At 34.7% G+C, this 14,299-nt stretch overlaps 2 protein-coding genes across 2 annotated transcripts; both read left to right on the top strand.

Annotated features, from left to right (window-relative positions):
• The first annotated feature begins 876 nt into the window (after positions 1-876).
• LOC107011333 (phospholipase D delta) lies at positions 877-8,999 on the top strand. The gene is made up of 10 exons (XM_015210791.2): positions 877-2,016; positions 2,289-2,405; positions 2,928-3,122; positions 4,787-5,089; positions 5,170-5,238; positions 5,370-5,517; positions 5,976-6,124; positions 6,783-6,941; positions 8,153-8,353; positions 8,449-8,999. Exons 1-10 carry the CDS (start codon positions 1,054-1,056, stop codon positions 8,743-8,745), a joined length of 2,601 nt encoding a protein of 866 aa, XP_015066277.1. The 5' UTR covers positions 877-1,053; the 3' UTR covers positions 8,746-8,999.
• Positions 9,000-9,921: 922 nt separating this feature from the next.
• LOC107011868 (serine/arginine-rich splicing factor SR45a) lies at positions 9,922-13,268 on the top strand. The gene is made up of 7 exons (XM_015211536.2): positions 9,922-10,060; positions 10,198-10,217; positions 11,110-11,220; positions 11,310-11,409; positions 11,728-11,877; positions 12,658-12,730; positions 12,816-13,268. The coding sequence occupies exons 1-7, from the start codon at positions 10,058-10,060 to the stop codon at positions 13,043-13,045; spliced, it is 687 nt and encodes a 228-aa protein (XP_015067022.1). The 5' UTR covers positions 9,922-10,057; the 3' UTR covers positions 13,046-13,268.
• Positions 13,269-14,299: the final 1,031 nt, after the last annotated feature.

Genomic DNA, 14,299 nt, shown 5'->3' with positions numbered 1-14,299 from the left:
ATTGGTCCAATAGAAAACGTCGGCCTTAAAGTCAAATATTAAAGAAAAAGGCAAACTTTTCTAATCAATTATCAGTTTCTACAATCACCAAATCAATGGATTTTTCTCTCTCTCTCAAGATGTGCACACCATCAAATTCCAGAATATAAAACTTTATAAATAAACAAATAAAATAATATAAAAATGCCCTCTAAATTAACTGCGATAATGTGCTGTCTTTGTGAATTTACTTTGTCTAATGAAATATGTTTTAGTTTGATCCTTTTTAACTTGTGTATATAAGAAATCATACTAAAATGATATGTGAAGTTTTTTTCTTAAAAGTTATAATGGACTACTTTAATAAATCATTAAGTTCAAGTTTTACTTTACTTGTTAGTCATAAATGCATTTAGTAATTGTAAATTGTAAAATAAAAAAAGCACGTGTTATCTAAAAATTACTACAAAATAACGTCTTAATATGTAACTTTAATTACCATAAAAAAACAGTAATGATTAAATTTATATGCAATTTTTCTTTTGGTGTCATATTATTTTACCTTGTTGTTCTCACGTATTCCTTAAATTTTTTATTTAATCAAAGGTATATTTTATTATATTAATTTTGATAATATTTTATATAATTATTTAATAATTAAAATAGTACGTATAAAAAGTTTTTTTTTTATCAAAAAAAAATTAAAGAATAAACAAGTAAAATGATATTAAGGGAAACTAAATATGTCGACATTCTAATATACGATTTTACCTCCCTTTTGCTAAATACTAGGAAAATATTCTTGAAAATGAGTTTCAAATTATCAAAATGTGATTTTGACTCTTTTCTTTTTAATGAAATATTTTTCAATTACAAGAACTATTTTTTTTTTAACAGAACATATATAATCTCTACTTTAAATGGCAATACCTTAACCTCCACCGCTATGGTGTCACCTGTTCGGAGTCGTAAAATCTCAGCAAAAGCCAACAACTTGCAGTTATTCATCTCAGCGTGACGCCACCCATTTTTCTCTTCTATCTTCAAACACACCCATTCTTCTTCTCTGTGAAAATGGCAGAAAATTCATCTCAGGAAAACTTCATCTGTTTACATGGAGATTTGGAGCTTCACATCATTCAAGCCCGTCATTTACCCAACATGGACTTAACTTCTGAGCGTATACGCCGCTGCTTCACAGCCTGTGATGTCTGCCGGAAACCTCAAACTGGATCCACTGCTGACGACGGAAACGGCGAACTACCCAATGTGAAAAGCACCGACCAGAAAATCCACCACCGGAGTATAATCACTAGTGACCCATATGTTGCTGTGTGTGCACCCCATACCGCTCTTGCCCGTACACGTGTTATACCCAATTCACAAAACCCTGTTTGGGATGAGCATTTCCGTATCCCTTTAGCACACCCTATGGACTGCTTGGATTTTCGTGTTAAAGATGATGATGTTTTCGGTGCTCAAGTTATGGGTAAAGTTACAATTCCGGCGGAAAAGATAGCCTCCGGTGAGGTGGTTTCCGGCTGGTTTCCCGTCATTGGCGCTTCAGGGAAATCTCCAAAACCCGATACGGCTCTCCGGTTATGGATGAAATTCGTTCCATATGATACAAACCCATTGTATAAGCGAGGAATTGCTTCAGATCCTCAGTATTTAGGGGTAAGGAATACGTATTTCCCATTGAGAAAAGGGAGTTCAGTGAAGCTATACCAAGATGCTCACGTAAGCGATAAGTTCAAGCTGCCGGAAATCCAGTTGGAAAACAATACAACCTTTGAACACAACAAATGCTGGGAAGATATATGTTATGCAATTACAGAGGCTCATCACTTGATTTACATTGTTGGGTGGTCTGTTTTTCACAAAGTCAAGTTAGTTCGAGAGCCCACCAGGCCATTGCCGCGCGGCGGTGACCTGACACTTGGTGAATTACTTAAATATAAGTCCCAAGAAGGGGTGCGGGTTCTGTTGTTAGTTTGGGATGATAAAACTTCCCATGATAAGTTCTTTATTAACACGGTATGGATATTTAAACTATTACTACTGATTTCTTTGATAAAATATATTGGAGTAATTTTGGATACTTTATTGGCTGTTATTTTAAGTATGCGCTCAGATAGCTGTTAGATAAGAATATTGTGTGAGTGCTGCTAGTTGTTATTATTCTAATGGCGTGCTCAATTTACATTATAATGAATTGATTTTTTTCTGTTTGCTTTCAAATGACTGCCTCATTAGTTGTAGTTCTTGTTGGTCAATCTCACAGCAGTTTGAAATGGCATTGGATGCAGGCAGGAGTAATGGGAACTCACGACGAGGAAACTAGGAAGTTCTTTAAGCATTCCTCTGTAATATGCGTTTTGTCACCACGTTATGCTAGCAGTAAGCTCAGCCTTATCAAGCAACAGGTTATCTTTCATAACCATTGACACATTTGTTAGATTATTTGTACTTTGAGATCTTCTGATCATTGAATTCTCTATGTGCCTGTGAAGTTATTGACCCTTAAACCATGCCTTCAAATAGTTTGCTTTCAGAATCAGGCGTTCCATTTGATGGAGGGTGTTCTTTCTTATGACTTTGTAGAAAATATTCTTATAAGTTTGCGGAAGAAAGATGGGGCTTAAGGAAGAGCTTCGTCTCAGCAGAGAAAACATAAATATGAATGCTTGCCTTCTGTGGCTTGACAAAATATTTTCATGAATGAGTGGAATAAAGTTATATAATTCTTCTTCTAGAGCAGCAGTACTTGAAGTTTGTGTGAAGCTATATTTTGTATCGTCAGCATAAATATTCCCTTCTGAGAGTCTCTTCAATCCTTTGATGAAATATAATATCAATTACGCCAGTTTCCTTACCTCTGGATTTTTTATTTCCTTCTACCAATATTGCAATGAAGTGATTTTGTGAGCTGAATATTCTTGCTTCAGGTAGTTGGAACCATGTTTACACACCATCAGAAGTGTGTTCTGGTTGATACGCAGGCACCTGGTAATAATAGAAAAGTAACAGCATTCTTAGGAGGTCTGGATCTCTGCGATGGTCGATATGATACACCTGAACATCGCTTATTCCGTGACCTTGACACTGTATTTAAAGACGATGTTCATCAGCCTACATTTCCTGTGAGTTGTTTTTCTTCTCAATTTTTTCCTAGACAGTTCTGATATCTGTCATATGTCTCTGGGATGATTCTTTACTTTACATTGTTGATAGTTTTCCATAACTGTGAAGGTGGTTAAGGGATCAGCACTCTTGAGTGTAGATTCACAAAAAAAACATTTTTACTATTCTTGCTGATTTATTCATATTTCTTTTCTACAGTATTTTCACCATAGGTTTTACTCTTCTATTTGTCAAATCTGTTTATGAAGCCGCTTTTCTTGAGCTGAGGGTCTATCCGTAACTTCTCTACCTCACACAAGGTAGGGGTAAGGTCTATCCGTAAACTTAGCATGTTGTAGTTGCTAAGTTTTTCCTTGCAGAATTTGGAACAACAATGATTGCATTCAGCAGACATTGAAATGGGCTTGTGGAATGCGGATCATAGAAAACGGTTGGTCGTGGCAAATGGCTGGTGTAGTTAATGCTGGTGGGATGTTGTTGGCACTAACAACATAATTATTATACTTAATTATCAATGCGGGTAACAGCAGATTTATCATCACATATTATTGTGACCAAGTTTTCTAGAAAGAAAGAGTTTTAGGTTTATGTAAAGTATCTAATAAATTCTTCTTCTGAAATAACAAATGTAAGCCATCTTTTCATATTTTGGGAGACAATTTGCTGCTAGATATTTAGTTAGTAGCTATTATCACTCACATAATCTAAATTTTAACAAGCGAAGGGCAGATCTGTAGTTTACAGTGGTCCAAGCTCTCAAGTATGTTGTAGTTAGTTGCGGAGGAAAGCCGGAAAACATATGGTTTCTCCACTTACGTAATTGCTGTAGATGCTTTGTTCAGGAGATTTATTAGCTGTTTAAAAATGAAAGTTAAAAGGTGAATACTGAAACTTATCTCCCTGGATTTTGAATATTAACCTTTCAAACTTAAATATGGTTCTTGACATCCATAATCTTTGTAATTATTTTCCAGAAGTTTTATGAGCTTTAGATTGCTATTTCTTCTTTCATTTCTTATTATCATGATTTCTTTCCTTGGATGCATTTTTTGAAAAATTGAACTTACCTATTACTGACTCTGTATTGGTTGTGTGTTAGTCATTAGCCTTAATTTAGATAAGCCTATTTCATCTCCAATGCTCAATCTGTAACATAAATCTGTTAGCAATGGAATTATTGGAAATAATTATTCATTAACAAATAGCTGTATAATACAATATTCAAGAACTGTAATAAAATAGTTTCCAACATAAACCATGGCATAAGAAATTTTGTAGATTATTATCAATATGTTAGTGATTGATTTAATGTATTTCAGTGTTGTATGCCATAAAATATTTAGTATTTGATAGATATTGAATATTTTTTTGAATCCTAACAAGCATGTCTACCGTTATATTTTGTATCTTCAACTTTGAACATTCTATTGCAAGTATTGAATAGGGTTAGCTAAAAAGTCCCTTAGTAACTGTGCAGGGTCTTCACCTTCTGTCTCAATTGAGATCAAGTTGAATACCAAGCCCATTTCAGCATGTTGCATGTTTACATGCGTTCTCTGACCTTTTTCTGGAACATTTTCCTTTCTTCTAGTTATTTCTATTTCTCTCAAAAATTGATTATTCTTTTCTCTGTTTTGATCTTTTTTTTGGTCGCATGCATTAGGCAGGGATCAAGGCTCCAAGGCAACCATGGCATGATTTGCATTGCAGAATTGATGGACCTGCTGTATATGATGTGCTTATAAACTTTGCTCAACGATGGAGGAAAGCGACAAAGTGGAGGGAATTCAAGTTCTTTAAGAAAACAATGTCTCATTGGCATGATGATGCTATGCTAAAAATTGAGCGTATCTCATGGATACTCAGCCCTGCTTTTGCTGTTTTAAAGGATAGTACTGCAATCCCAGAGGATGATCCTAAATTACATGTATATGGGGAAGATCATTCAGAAAATTGGCATGTGCAGGTAGATCCTTTTTTTGTTTTGTGGATATCTTTGAATAACTTACATCCTTTTTAACTTTCATCCTCATTCTTTTATTGCAGATCTTCCGTTCCATTGATTCTGGTTCAGTGCAGGGCTTTCCCAAGACAATTGACGTTGCGCAGGCACAGGCAAGGAAACCATAGCCTTTGTTCTATTTATGAACTTTTGCTAAAGTAGCTGTAATACGTTAGGAACTCTAGGAAGAAATCTTGTCTTCCCCTCGCACTTCACATTTTCTTTGGCGTTGTATCTTTTGCAGAACCTTGTCTGCTCAAAAAATCTGATGGTAGATAAAAGCATTGAAGCCGCATATATTCAGGCAATAAGATCAGCTCAGCATTTCATATATATTGAAAATCAGTATTTTCTTGGATCGTCATATGCTTGGGAATCATACAAAGATGCAGGTCAAATTTTGATATTCTTGTTATGTTTCTGAATTGCAATATACAAGATTACACTCTGTAGCGTTGTATTGATGTTGGCTTGGCTTTATATTCTTGTCCATATGTTAAGTGGAAAACATGGATTGTTGCAACTTAATGCATTGAAACACATAGGTAAAACTCAATAGTGCGGTCAGAATATTGTTCAGCAATAGAATATCATCTAAATGACCATTTTGTCACTTGGAATGCATCCCCATTTTAGAAATTAAATAGGATGTTGCTTCACACATGGTAAGATTCCAAATTATGCAGCTTCCTAGAAAAAATGAAATGGTTTTGAGATAGTGCAACCTCCTAAATAAAATTTGTAGCTCCTACATAGTTTTCCTTATATTTCTTTTCGAGATGTACTCATTTTCAACACTCTTGGAGTTGTTACATTGCTTCCTGATTCTCTTTGATGTTCACTTGATCAGGAGCTGATCATCTGATACCGATGGAATTGGCACTGAAAATCACTAGTAAAATTAGAGCCAGGGAACGATTTTGTGTATATGTTGTCGTGCCCATGTGGCCTGAAGGGGACCCCAAGTCAATCACTATGCAGGAAATACTCTTCTGGCAGGTTATTTTCGTGAAACTCTTTGGTTATGTCTTTTGGATTTTATGAAGAAGCTAGGTAGTTTTAAATGAGCAATGATTAGGTGATACTGATACTGGCCATAACAATTAAAAAACTGATTAGGTGATATTGGCCTCAAATAGGCAGCTATATCTAGGCAAGGATACTTTCAGAATAGAAACGCCAGCTATCTTGAAGGGTTATTGCATCCAAATATCTGAATGTACTAGTCATAAGAGTGTGCATTAGCATAAACAGTGGCCACCTCTTTCTAATATCTATAATCATGCCTATCCAAAAGAGAGAGCTTTTATTTGCTTTAATATTTGAATGAGAAAATATTCTTCTCCTTTAAAATGGTACATTTCCTTCCTTAGACATGGAGGGACAAGCCAGAAAAAGGACTTTGAAAAGGGATGTTTATGGGCATTATTGTATGTGTGAGGACCTGACGGAATGAAAAATGAGTGGTGATTTTGATAAAAGACACTACTTTCCATGACATATTTTCCTTCATGCCTCTCATTGTTATTATATTACTATGCAATTTTGATGATTCAATATGCGATTAACTGAATATTGAAGGAAGAAGCCATCTGAAAAAAGGTACACAAGAAGAAATGAGAAGTGTTGTTTTAAGATTTTTGTTTGCTTTCAACAGAGCCAGACAATACAGATGATGTATCAAGTTATTGCAACAGAGCTCAAATCGATGCAGATTTTGGACTCACATCCACAAGATTATTTAAATTTCTACTGCCTTGGTAACCGTGAAGAAATTCCAGGCTCTATTGCTCAATCTTCTGGTAATGGTGATAAGGTAATAGGGAATTTTCTGATTCTTAAAATATTCTTGTAGTGTATATACAGTATTATACACAACATACACTTGGGAGCAGCTGCCTTTAATATTGATAAAAATGGGTTCTAGTGTCTTGAAAAATGGCTGACCTTTTAACATTAAACAATATCAAAATTTCCTTAGCTCTGCTTGTTTTACGTCTCCTCGAACTCTATATTGGTCGCTCAATTGGTGAATGATTATTCAAAAGCTTGATTACACATGTTGTAGCATGCTTTACGATGGACCACTAGTTGGGGGTGAGTAAACCATTTATGATAGAGTGAGACTGACTTTAAAGGTGCAATTGAGATGAGTTCTTCAGGTGAACAGAATAGAGTTGTTTCACGAGCCACCCACAAACCTATAGTTGGATCCATGAGGAAATGCCAGTAAGGCAGTAACTGAAGGCTTACTCTAATTATGTCGAGAGGCTGACTGAATCCAATCATATACACCCTGAAATGAAACAAAGTTCAATTTTATCAAGTAGCTAAGTAGGCATACGAGTTAGTTTGACTTAAGAGTCTCATCTCAATGTAGGAAGCAGACCCGCTACTCTCCCTCTGTGGCGGGTGAAAGTTCTCAAAGTGTCATATGCTGTGGACTTTTGGTATTCGTGTGGCCCAATGAATTTAAAGTGTTCTGTATCTGAACAGAATTATAATTTAACTTTCAAAAGGAAATCTAATTGTATTATCCAGATTCGGAATTTTGCTTGAAAATCGGTATCTTAAACGTTTGCTCTATATCCACGTGGCAGAGGATTTGGGGCTAGCAATGTCTTTAAGGTTTTAGGTTTAATACCTTTTTATGCAGCACCATATTTTTGCAGTACCAATATTTTTGGTCTTTCATGCTTCCGTTTAAGGTGTGAAGCAGAAGAAAGAACATGGGCCGATTGTTTGGTACTTTGATTGCTATTTTACCTTTTCTCTTACATCATACTTACCTTCATAAATTATGAGGATATGTTATGCAGGATAGAGAACAAAATAAGAATGTGGGTATTTCTAATGCATAGATTTAGGAACACCAGTGACCAAATCAACCCTCATAAAGTAAACACAATTTTATTTCGTTGTGAGTTGTCATCCTCTATGCTTTCTTGTTTTTTGTTTCATTTTGCTTATCTGATTTTGACCAAGCTTGAATACTTTTGTGAGAAGTTTTTTTTGACGTGCAACCAGGTCTCAGACTCATATAAGTTTCAGCGTTTCATGATATATGTTCATGCCAAAGGAATGATAGTGGATGATGAGTATGTTATAGTGGGCTCTGCCAACATAAATCAACGATCCTTAGCTGGTTCGAAAGATACAGAGATAGCTATGGGTGCCTACCAGCCTCATTATGCATGGGCAGAAAAGCAAAGGCGTCCACGGGGACAGGTTTGATAGAAAATCACATAATGCACATACTTCATCTTGAGAAAACGTTAACGAAACCGGATGCATTTATTTATTCATCTTGTCTTGATCTCCAGATCTATGGATACAGAATGTCCCTATGGGCAGAGCACCTTGGGAGGATAGAAGAATGTTTCAAGGAACCAGAGGCACTAACATGCGTGAGGAAGGTGAATGAGGTTGCTGAAGAAAACTGGAAGAGTTACACAGCTGAAAAGTTCACACAACTACAAGGACATCTTCTCAAGTATCCAATACATGTAGGCGCGGACGGGAAAGTAGGTCCATTAGCTGAATATGAAAATTTCCCAGACGTAGGAGGTAGAATTCTGGGAAATCATGCCCCTACTATCCCAGATGTTTTGACTACATAGTCAGTCCTCAATAATTAACACGATTGTGAGTGTTTGGACACTCTGAGAATATGTAGCTGCAAGATCCTTATTAGTCAATTTTGTACATTTGTTCTATGTTGTACAATAGAGGGTGAAAAAACGGGTAGAAATGATATGATTGTGGGCTTATATTTGTGCTGAATATTGTGGGTCTCATGGGACTATATAGTTGAGATGTTAATTGTTTTGATTCATTATAGTTCATGTGCTACAATTTTCTTTTTAACATTCAATTATAATAGTTATTGATGACAATCAATCAATTAACAATCTAATACTTTCTATTAGATAAAATTGATTGATTAGAGGAGTTTCTGAATGTCAATTTCTAGCGTCCCTGATAACTTATGGTGATAGGACTGTTATTTTGAACATTAAAGCTATTAATTAATCAAAATCTTGTATGAAATTTCGATTAAATTTGAACTTCTATGTATTTGAAATATATATATATATATATAAAAGACATTTTAGTATGAACGAGGGTTAAGTAACGGGAGAAATACTAAAATTTTAGTTCTCTTTATTTACGTATAAAAAAGAAATATAATTTGAATAATACTTCGTGACAAACGAGATAGATACATCATGAATGTATCGACAAAATTATCCACATTTGGAGTTACCGAGGATTTTGTTTTGTGGGTACACACAACATTGTCAAATCAGTCTTGTTTTTATTAAAAAAATGCTTTTTCACTTAAATATTAGGTTTTTCTTTTTTGGATTTGGCCAGAAACTTTGGCCATAATTTAGTTAGGATTGTAAAAATAACATATTCACATTATAAATTAACTTTTTTCTTTTAATTTTTTTTGAATATTTTATTCTTTTAATTTTAATTAAGAAAATATATATTATAAACTTTTTATATTTTTAGCGAAATTCTGGTTAATTTTTTTTTTTTTGACTATTTAGCATTTATCTTTCTTTTTTGGTCAACAGAAGCTTAGCATTGGTCGCTTCCAAACGAAAAAGACTATCCATTTTTTTAATTATTTGATTCAATTAGAAATTGAGTTGGATCACGTCCAATTGAGAGGTATACTTAATATATTTTTAATTAAATAACATAATGAAGGAAAAATTCAACTATTAATAAATAAAGTTAGAAAATATTCTTAAAGCCAGAGGGGATTGAAGTGGTGTTATTCAAAATAAGAGGGCATAACTAAAATTGTGGTTATTTAAGACAGGCACGCTTAAAGCTTCAACTCTTGCATCATTCTTGTCGCGTCAATTTAGGGTTCGCTTCGTATTGGCAATTTAGGGTTCGCTTCCATCATCCGAAATGGCAAGCTTTGCTCTCTCTAATCTCCCATTATATCTTTCTTCTATTTAATATATATGTGTTTTTTGCATATTTTCAGAATTTTTCAACCTAATTAATTGTCGAAACAACAAATTTATCATCTTTATGATTTCTTGCAGGCTGATTCTCCTCGCAAAAGGTACCACTCTGTTTCTTTATAGAACTTTGAGAATTTTCTGTTTATTTGTTGCATCGCCTTGATCCGTCTTAACTTTCCGTAATTGGTTTTATTTTTATTAGGGTTTTTTTGTCTGTATTTCGCTGATCTATATTTTCTTTATTTGATTGTTGGCCTTGTGAATGGTGAATACATTGTTTTATTCATCAGGCTAGTTGGGATATCTATGTGGCGTAAAAATATTAACTGGGGTTTGTTTGATTTTGGGGGAGTTCACTTTGATTTGTGTTTTGGAGAGATGTTAATGTGTTAATCTTTTTTAATAGAGAAATGGTAAGGTATGAATCTGTTTTTGGAAGAATTGTTTTTAAGTTTATCATGTAGAGTTAGTTTTCCGTTTGTTTTTTTGGGGAATGTCACTGAAGCATAAAACATTTCTGAGGCTCTCATATTTTGTATATTTTGTATAAGGTTTGATTTTTTTTCTCTCTCTTTGATTTGAAGCAAAGTTTTCCAGCGAACATCCTAATGAAGTCTCCCACTATATGGTCTTCAAAGGTCCTCCTACTTATTGATAAAATTGGTCATATGCTAAGTCTTTCTTGAGTTAGAAAGTATCGATCAATCTTTATGGATAAGTTTTTGGCATTTTTTACAAGTATAATTGTTGAGCATGTTAATGGAGAACACACTAACATAGTCTTAGCGATGCATTTGTGTTTTCTTTTTGCACACAAATAGATCTCCAACGGATTTTCTTTTAAGCCACTGTCTTTAGTAGTATTAGTTGACATAGAAATTTTATGAGCTACATATACTTGAAAAAGATGCCATTTTTACTCGAGGAACCATCTTTAAAGACATGTGGTTGGTGTTAATAAACTGGTTCAATGTTGTATTTTTGGACTCCCAGGTATTCCCGCTCTCCTTCACCTTGGGAAGAAAAGTCACGATCTCGCTCTCGATCCCCAACTAGATCACAGTCAAGGCCAAGAGGAAGATCCAGGTCCAGAAGTCATGGAAGGTATGAGTGGAACTTTAGTTTTACTTCACCTTCTTTATGTTAACAGCTTCGTTTCGGTTTCTCAAAATTTTCCTTCATGACTTGATTAGGGCTGAAGATACTAATCCTGGAAACACACTCTATGTGACTGGATTATCTTCAAGGGTCACTCAAAGGGATCTCGAAGAGCATTTCTCAAAGGAGGGAAAGGTTGGTTTCTGGTTTACGTATAAGCAAGTTGTTTTCTGGTTCTGTTTCTGCCATGATTTGGTGCTCATACTGCATACCAACATTCTCTCTCGTTCAAAATAATTTGTATTGTATCTACTCTTTATAATGGAAGTTTTTCATTTATGATGAATATCTTAGAAACATCTAGTTTTCATTTAAGTTTATTGTATGAGCAAAGTCTTGTCAATGCATTTGCCAAGATATTGATGTGTTGTGGCATTTTGGCTGGATTCTTTTCTCATTGTTGATACTTTAAAGCTTGCTATTGAAGTTTCTCTTTTACTTTCTTTTGATTAGGTGAAGTCAGCTTTTCTGGTTGTGGAGCCCCGTTCTCGCATCTCTCGTGGTTTTGCTTTCATAACAATGGATAGTCTTGAGGATGCCAATCGCTGCATTAAGCACCTTAATCAGTCCGTCCTTGAAGGCCGGTCCATAACGGTGGAGAAGGTCAGCTATTTATACATTGATTGGTGAACCATTGTTCTGTTGGCTTGCTTTTCTTTTTTCTTGACTTGGAGGTTTTCTGATTATATTCAGAAGACATTACGTCAGCTTTGTTGGCAGCAATCAAAGATGATCAGTTCTTCCATTGCAACATTATATTCACTCAGCTTGACCAAATGGCCCGCTAAAACAGCTTTTCACATGCATCTGATCGACTAAACTTAGCAACTATTTTGCCAAACAACTATACAACCTCAGCAAATACTTCAAACTCTCAACTAATCAAGGGTCATTATCAACAATAGAATCAGGCTTTTATGGTATCTCATCCTGGTGTTGGTTCTATCTCCATCTTTTAGCTGTTATAAGATGTGCGAAAATATTTAAGCTGCTATCCTGTGTGACTAGTGTCCTATCCTATTTCTTAGTAATGGACATCATTGTGTGCTTGTGCCACCTTCAGTTATGCAGAGGTTTTTCGAGGAGACTTGCTTTTTTTGGCACAGATTAGTTGAATGTTTTGTTCTTCCTTTAGGAGTGCATTTGGTGATTCTCGTTTGTTTTGGATGTTAACATCATAGGTTAAGATTTCATAGAATTACAAATATATCTGTTTTTTTTTTGTTGCGAAGAGAACACCCGAGATTAGCAATTTCATATTCTTCCATTACAAGGAATTCATTCTCTAGAATACATTATCTGGTCGAGATAACCCATTTGTTCTTGATGTAAATCTCATATGTTCAGATTTCACATATTGAGATGATATTTTTTGTTTTTCAGTCTCGTAGAAAAAGGCCAAGGACTCCAACACCTGGTCATTATCTTGGGCTTCATCAGAGCGCAAGGGGTGATGGTAAGCTTCTGATGCTATGTAAGTTCCTATTCTATTCTATTTTTGATTTGTGGAATCTCTAAAGTACTCATTGCTTTGGTCAAAGGTTATCATGGTGATCGGGGTAGGTATCGTGGCCGTGGTGACTATGGGTACCGAAGATCTCCTAGACGCTCTCCATATAGAGGTGGGCGAGATTATTCTCCTAGACACTCTCCATATAGAGGTGGGCGAGATTATTCTCCTAGACGCTCACCTTATGCTGGAAGGTCGAGACGTGCGCGATCCCGGTCATATTCTCCTTATGAGAGGAACTACCCTCGTGGTTATAGATAAGGGGTTTCGTCCTCAGCAATGAAAACTGCTTTTGTAAGGATCTATAAGTTTGATGTGGACTAGTCTTGATGTTAAAGAGTACTGGTTAATGAATGTATGTCTGGGTTACACCTTGAATGTGGATTATCTGTAATCTTTCTGAAACTTTATGATGTATGTATTCTCTTTTGTTGTCTTCATGGTCGTGACATCGTTTACGATATAGTGTTGGTTCATTCTTACATGTTGTTTAGCAACTTTCTGGCTTGTGGCTTTGTCATTGTCAAGATCCTCTCTTTTCTTGCAACTTGGATACTAGTTTGAAGAGAAAATGTATACTTCATCCAGTAATTTGCTTAATGGTATTTTCTTGAACAAAATGGAGTAGCTGAGTTTCTTAGATATTTGTTGATGACTTGATTTTACAAGATATGACATTCTTGGAGATGTGTCGTGATAAAATAGCCATGTTCGTTATTACAAGGTGGTCCAACCCCAACATGACATTTGACTCATTCTAGTACAGACATGAGGGCCTACGAGCTTATCAAGTTGTTAAAAGTAGATTCTTTAGTTAATTAGACATCCAATTATAAAAAAAGAGTAACAAATGGATAAGAATTAAGATGACTAGACACGGAACAAGCTTCCAAATGTCAACAATAATATCCTAGATTTTCTAATGAGCACGTGAAGATATTTTACAAAGTTAGTGTAAGTATCTATATTTGGTAATTGTTAATAACAAACGTTGAAAAGAGAATGTGCCTCAATAATCATGAATTGGTATGAGGATTCATAGACTATTCACTAGTCTTACATATATGACTTTTTCTTCTTCTTCGTTATACATACATATGACCTGGTAGTAAGAGCTTTGACTATTTTTGTTCGAAAATTTAAGGGAGACCCTTGTGAAAGTTAAATTTTTACAAGTAGTGATCTACTTATAAAAAAAAGTTCATTGTAAAATTTTACTTTCGATTTTTCTATTTAAGATCAGGGTATTAATAATATTTTGATAACATAATTTTAATTTAATATTATAATATTGTTATTTTTTTTAATTTTATATATTTTATACAATTTAAATTAAAGTAGTCTTTTTAAAACGAAAAGAACTTGTTCCATATTTAGTATGTGGTATTGTGGTGAACAATGATAGATTGCCAATAACAGGGTAGACCTAACAGGAACTTATCTTCCTCGACTTTCTTTTTTCCAACACGTTATTTTTTAAATAATAGAAATGAGATAAACGTGAATCTCAATTCA

This window comes from Solanum pennellii, chromosome 2 (genome assembly GCF_001406875.1).
Source record: "Solanum pennellii chromosome 2, SPENNV200".
Classification (NCBI taxonomy): domain Eukaryota; kingdom Viridiplantae; phylum Streptophyta; class Magnoliopsida; order Solanales; family Solanaceae; genus Solanum; species Solanum pennellii.
This window is presented reverse-complemented; position numbering and strand designations above follow the sequence as displayed.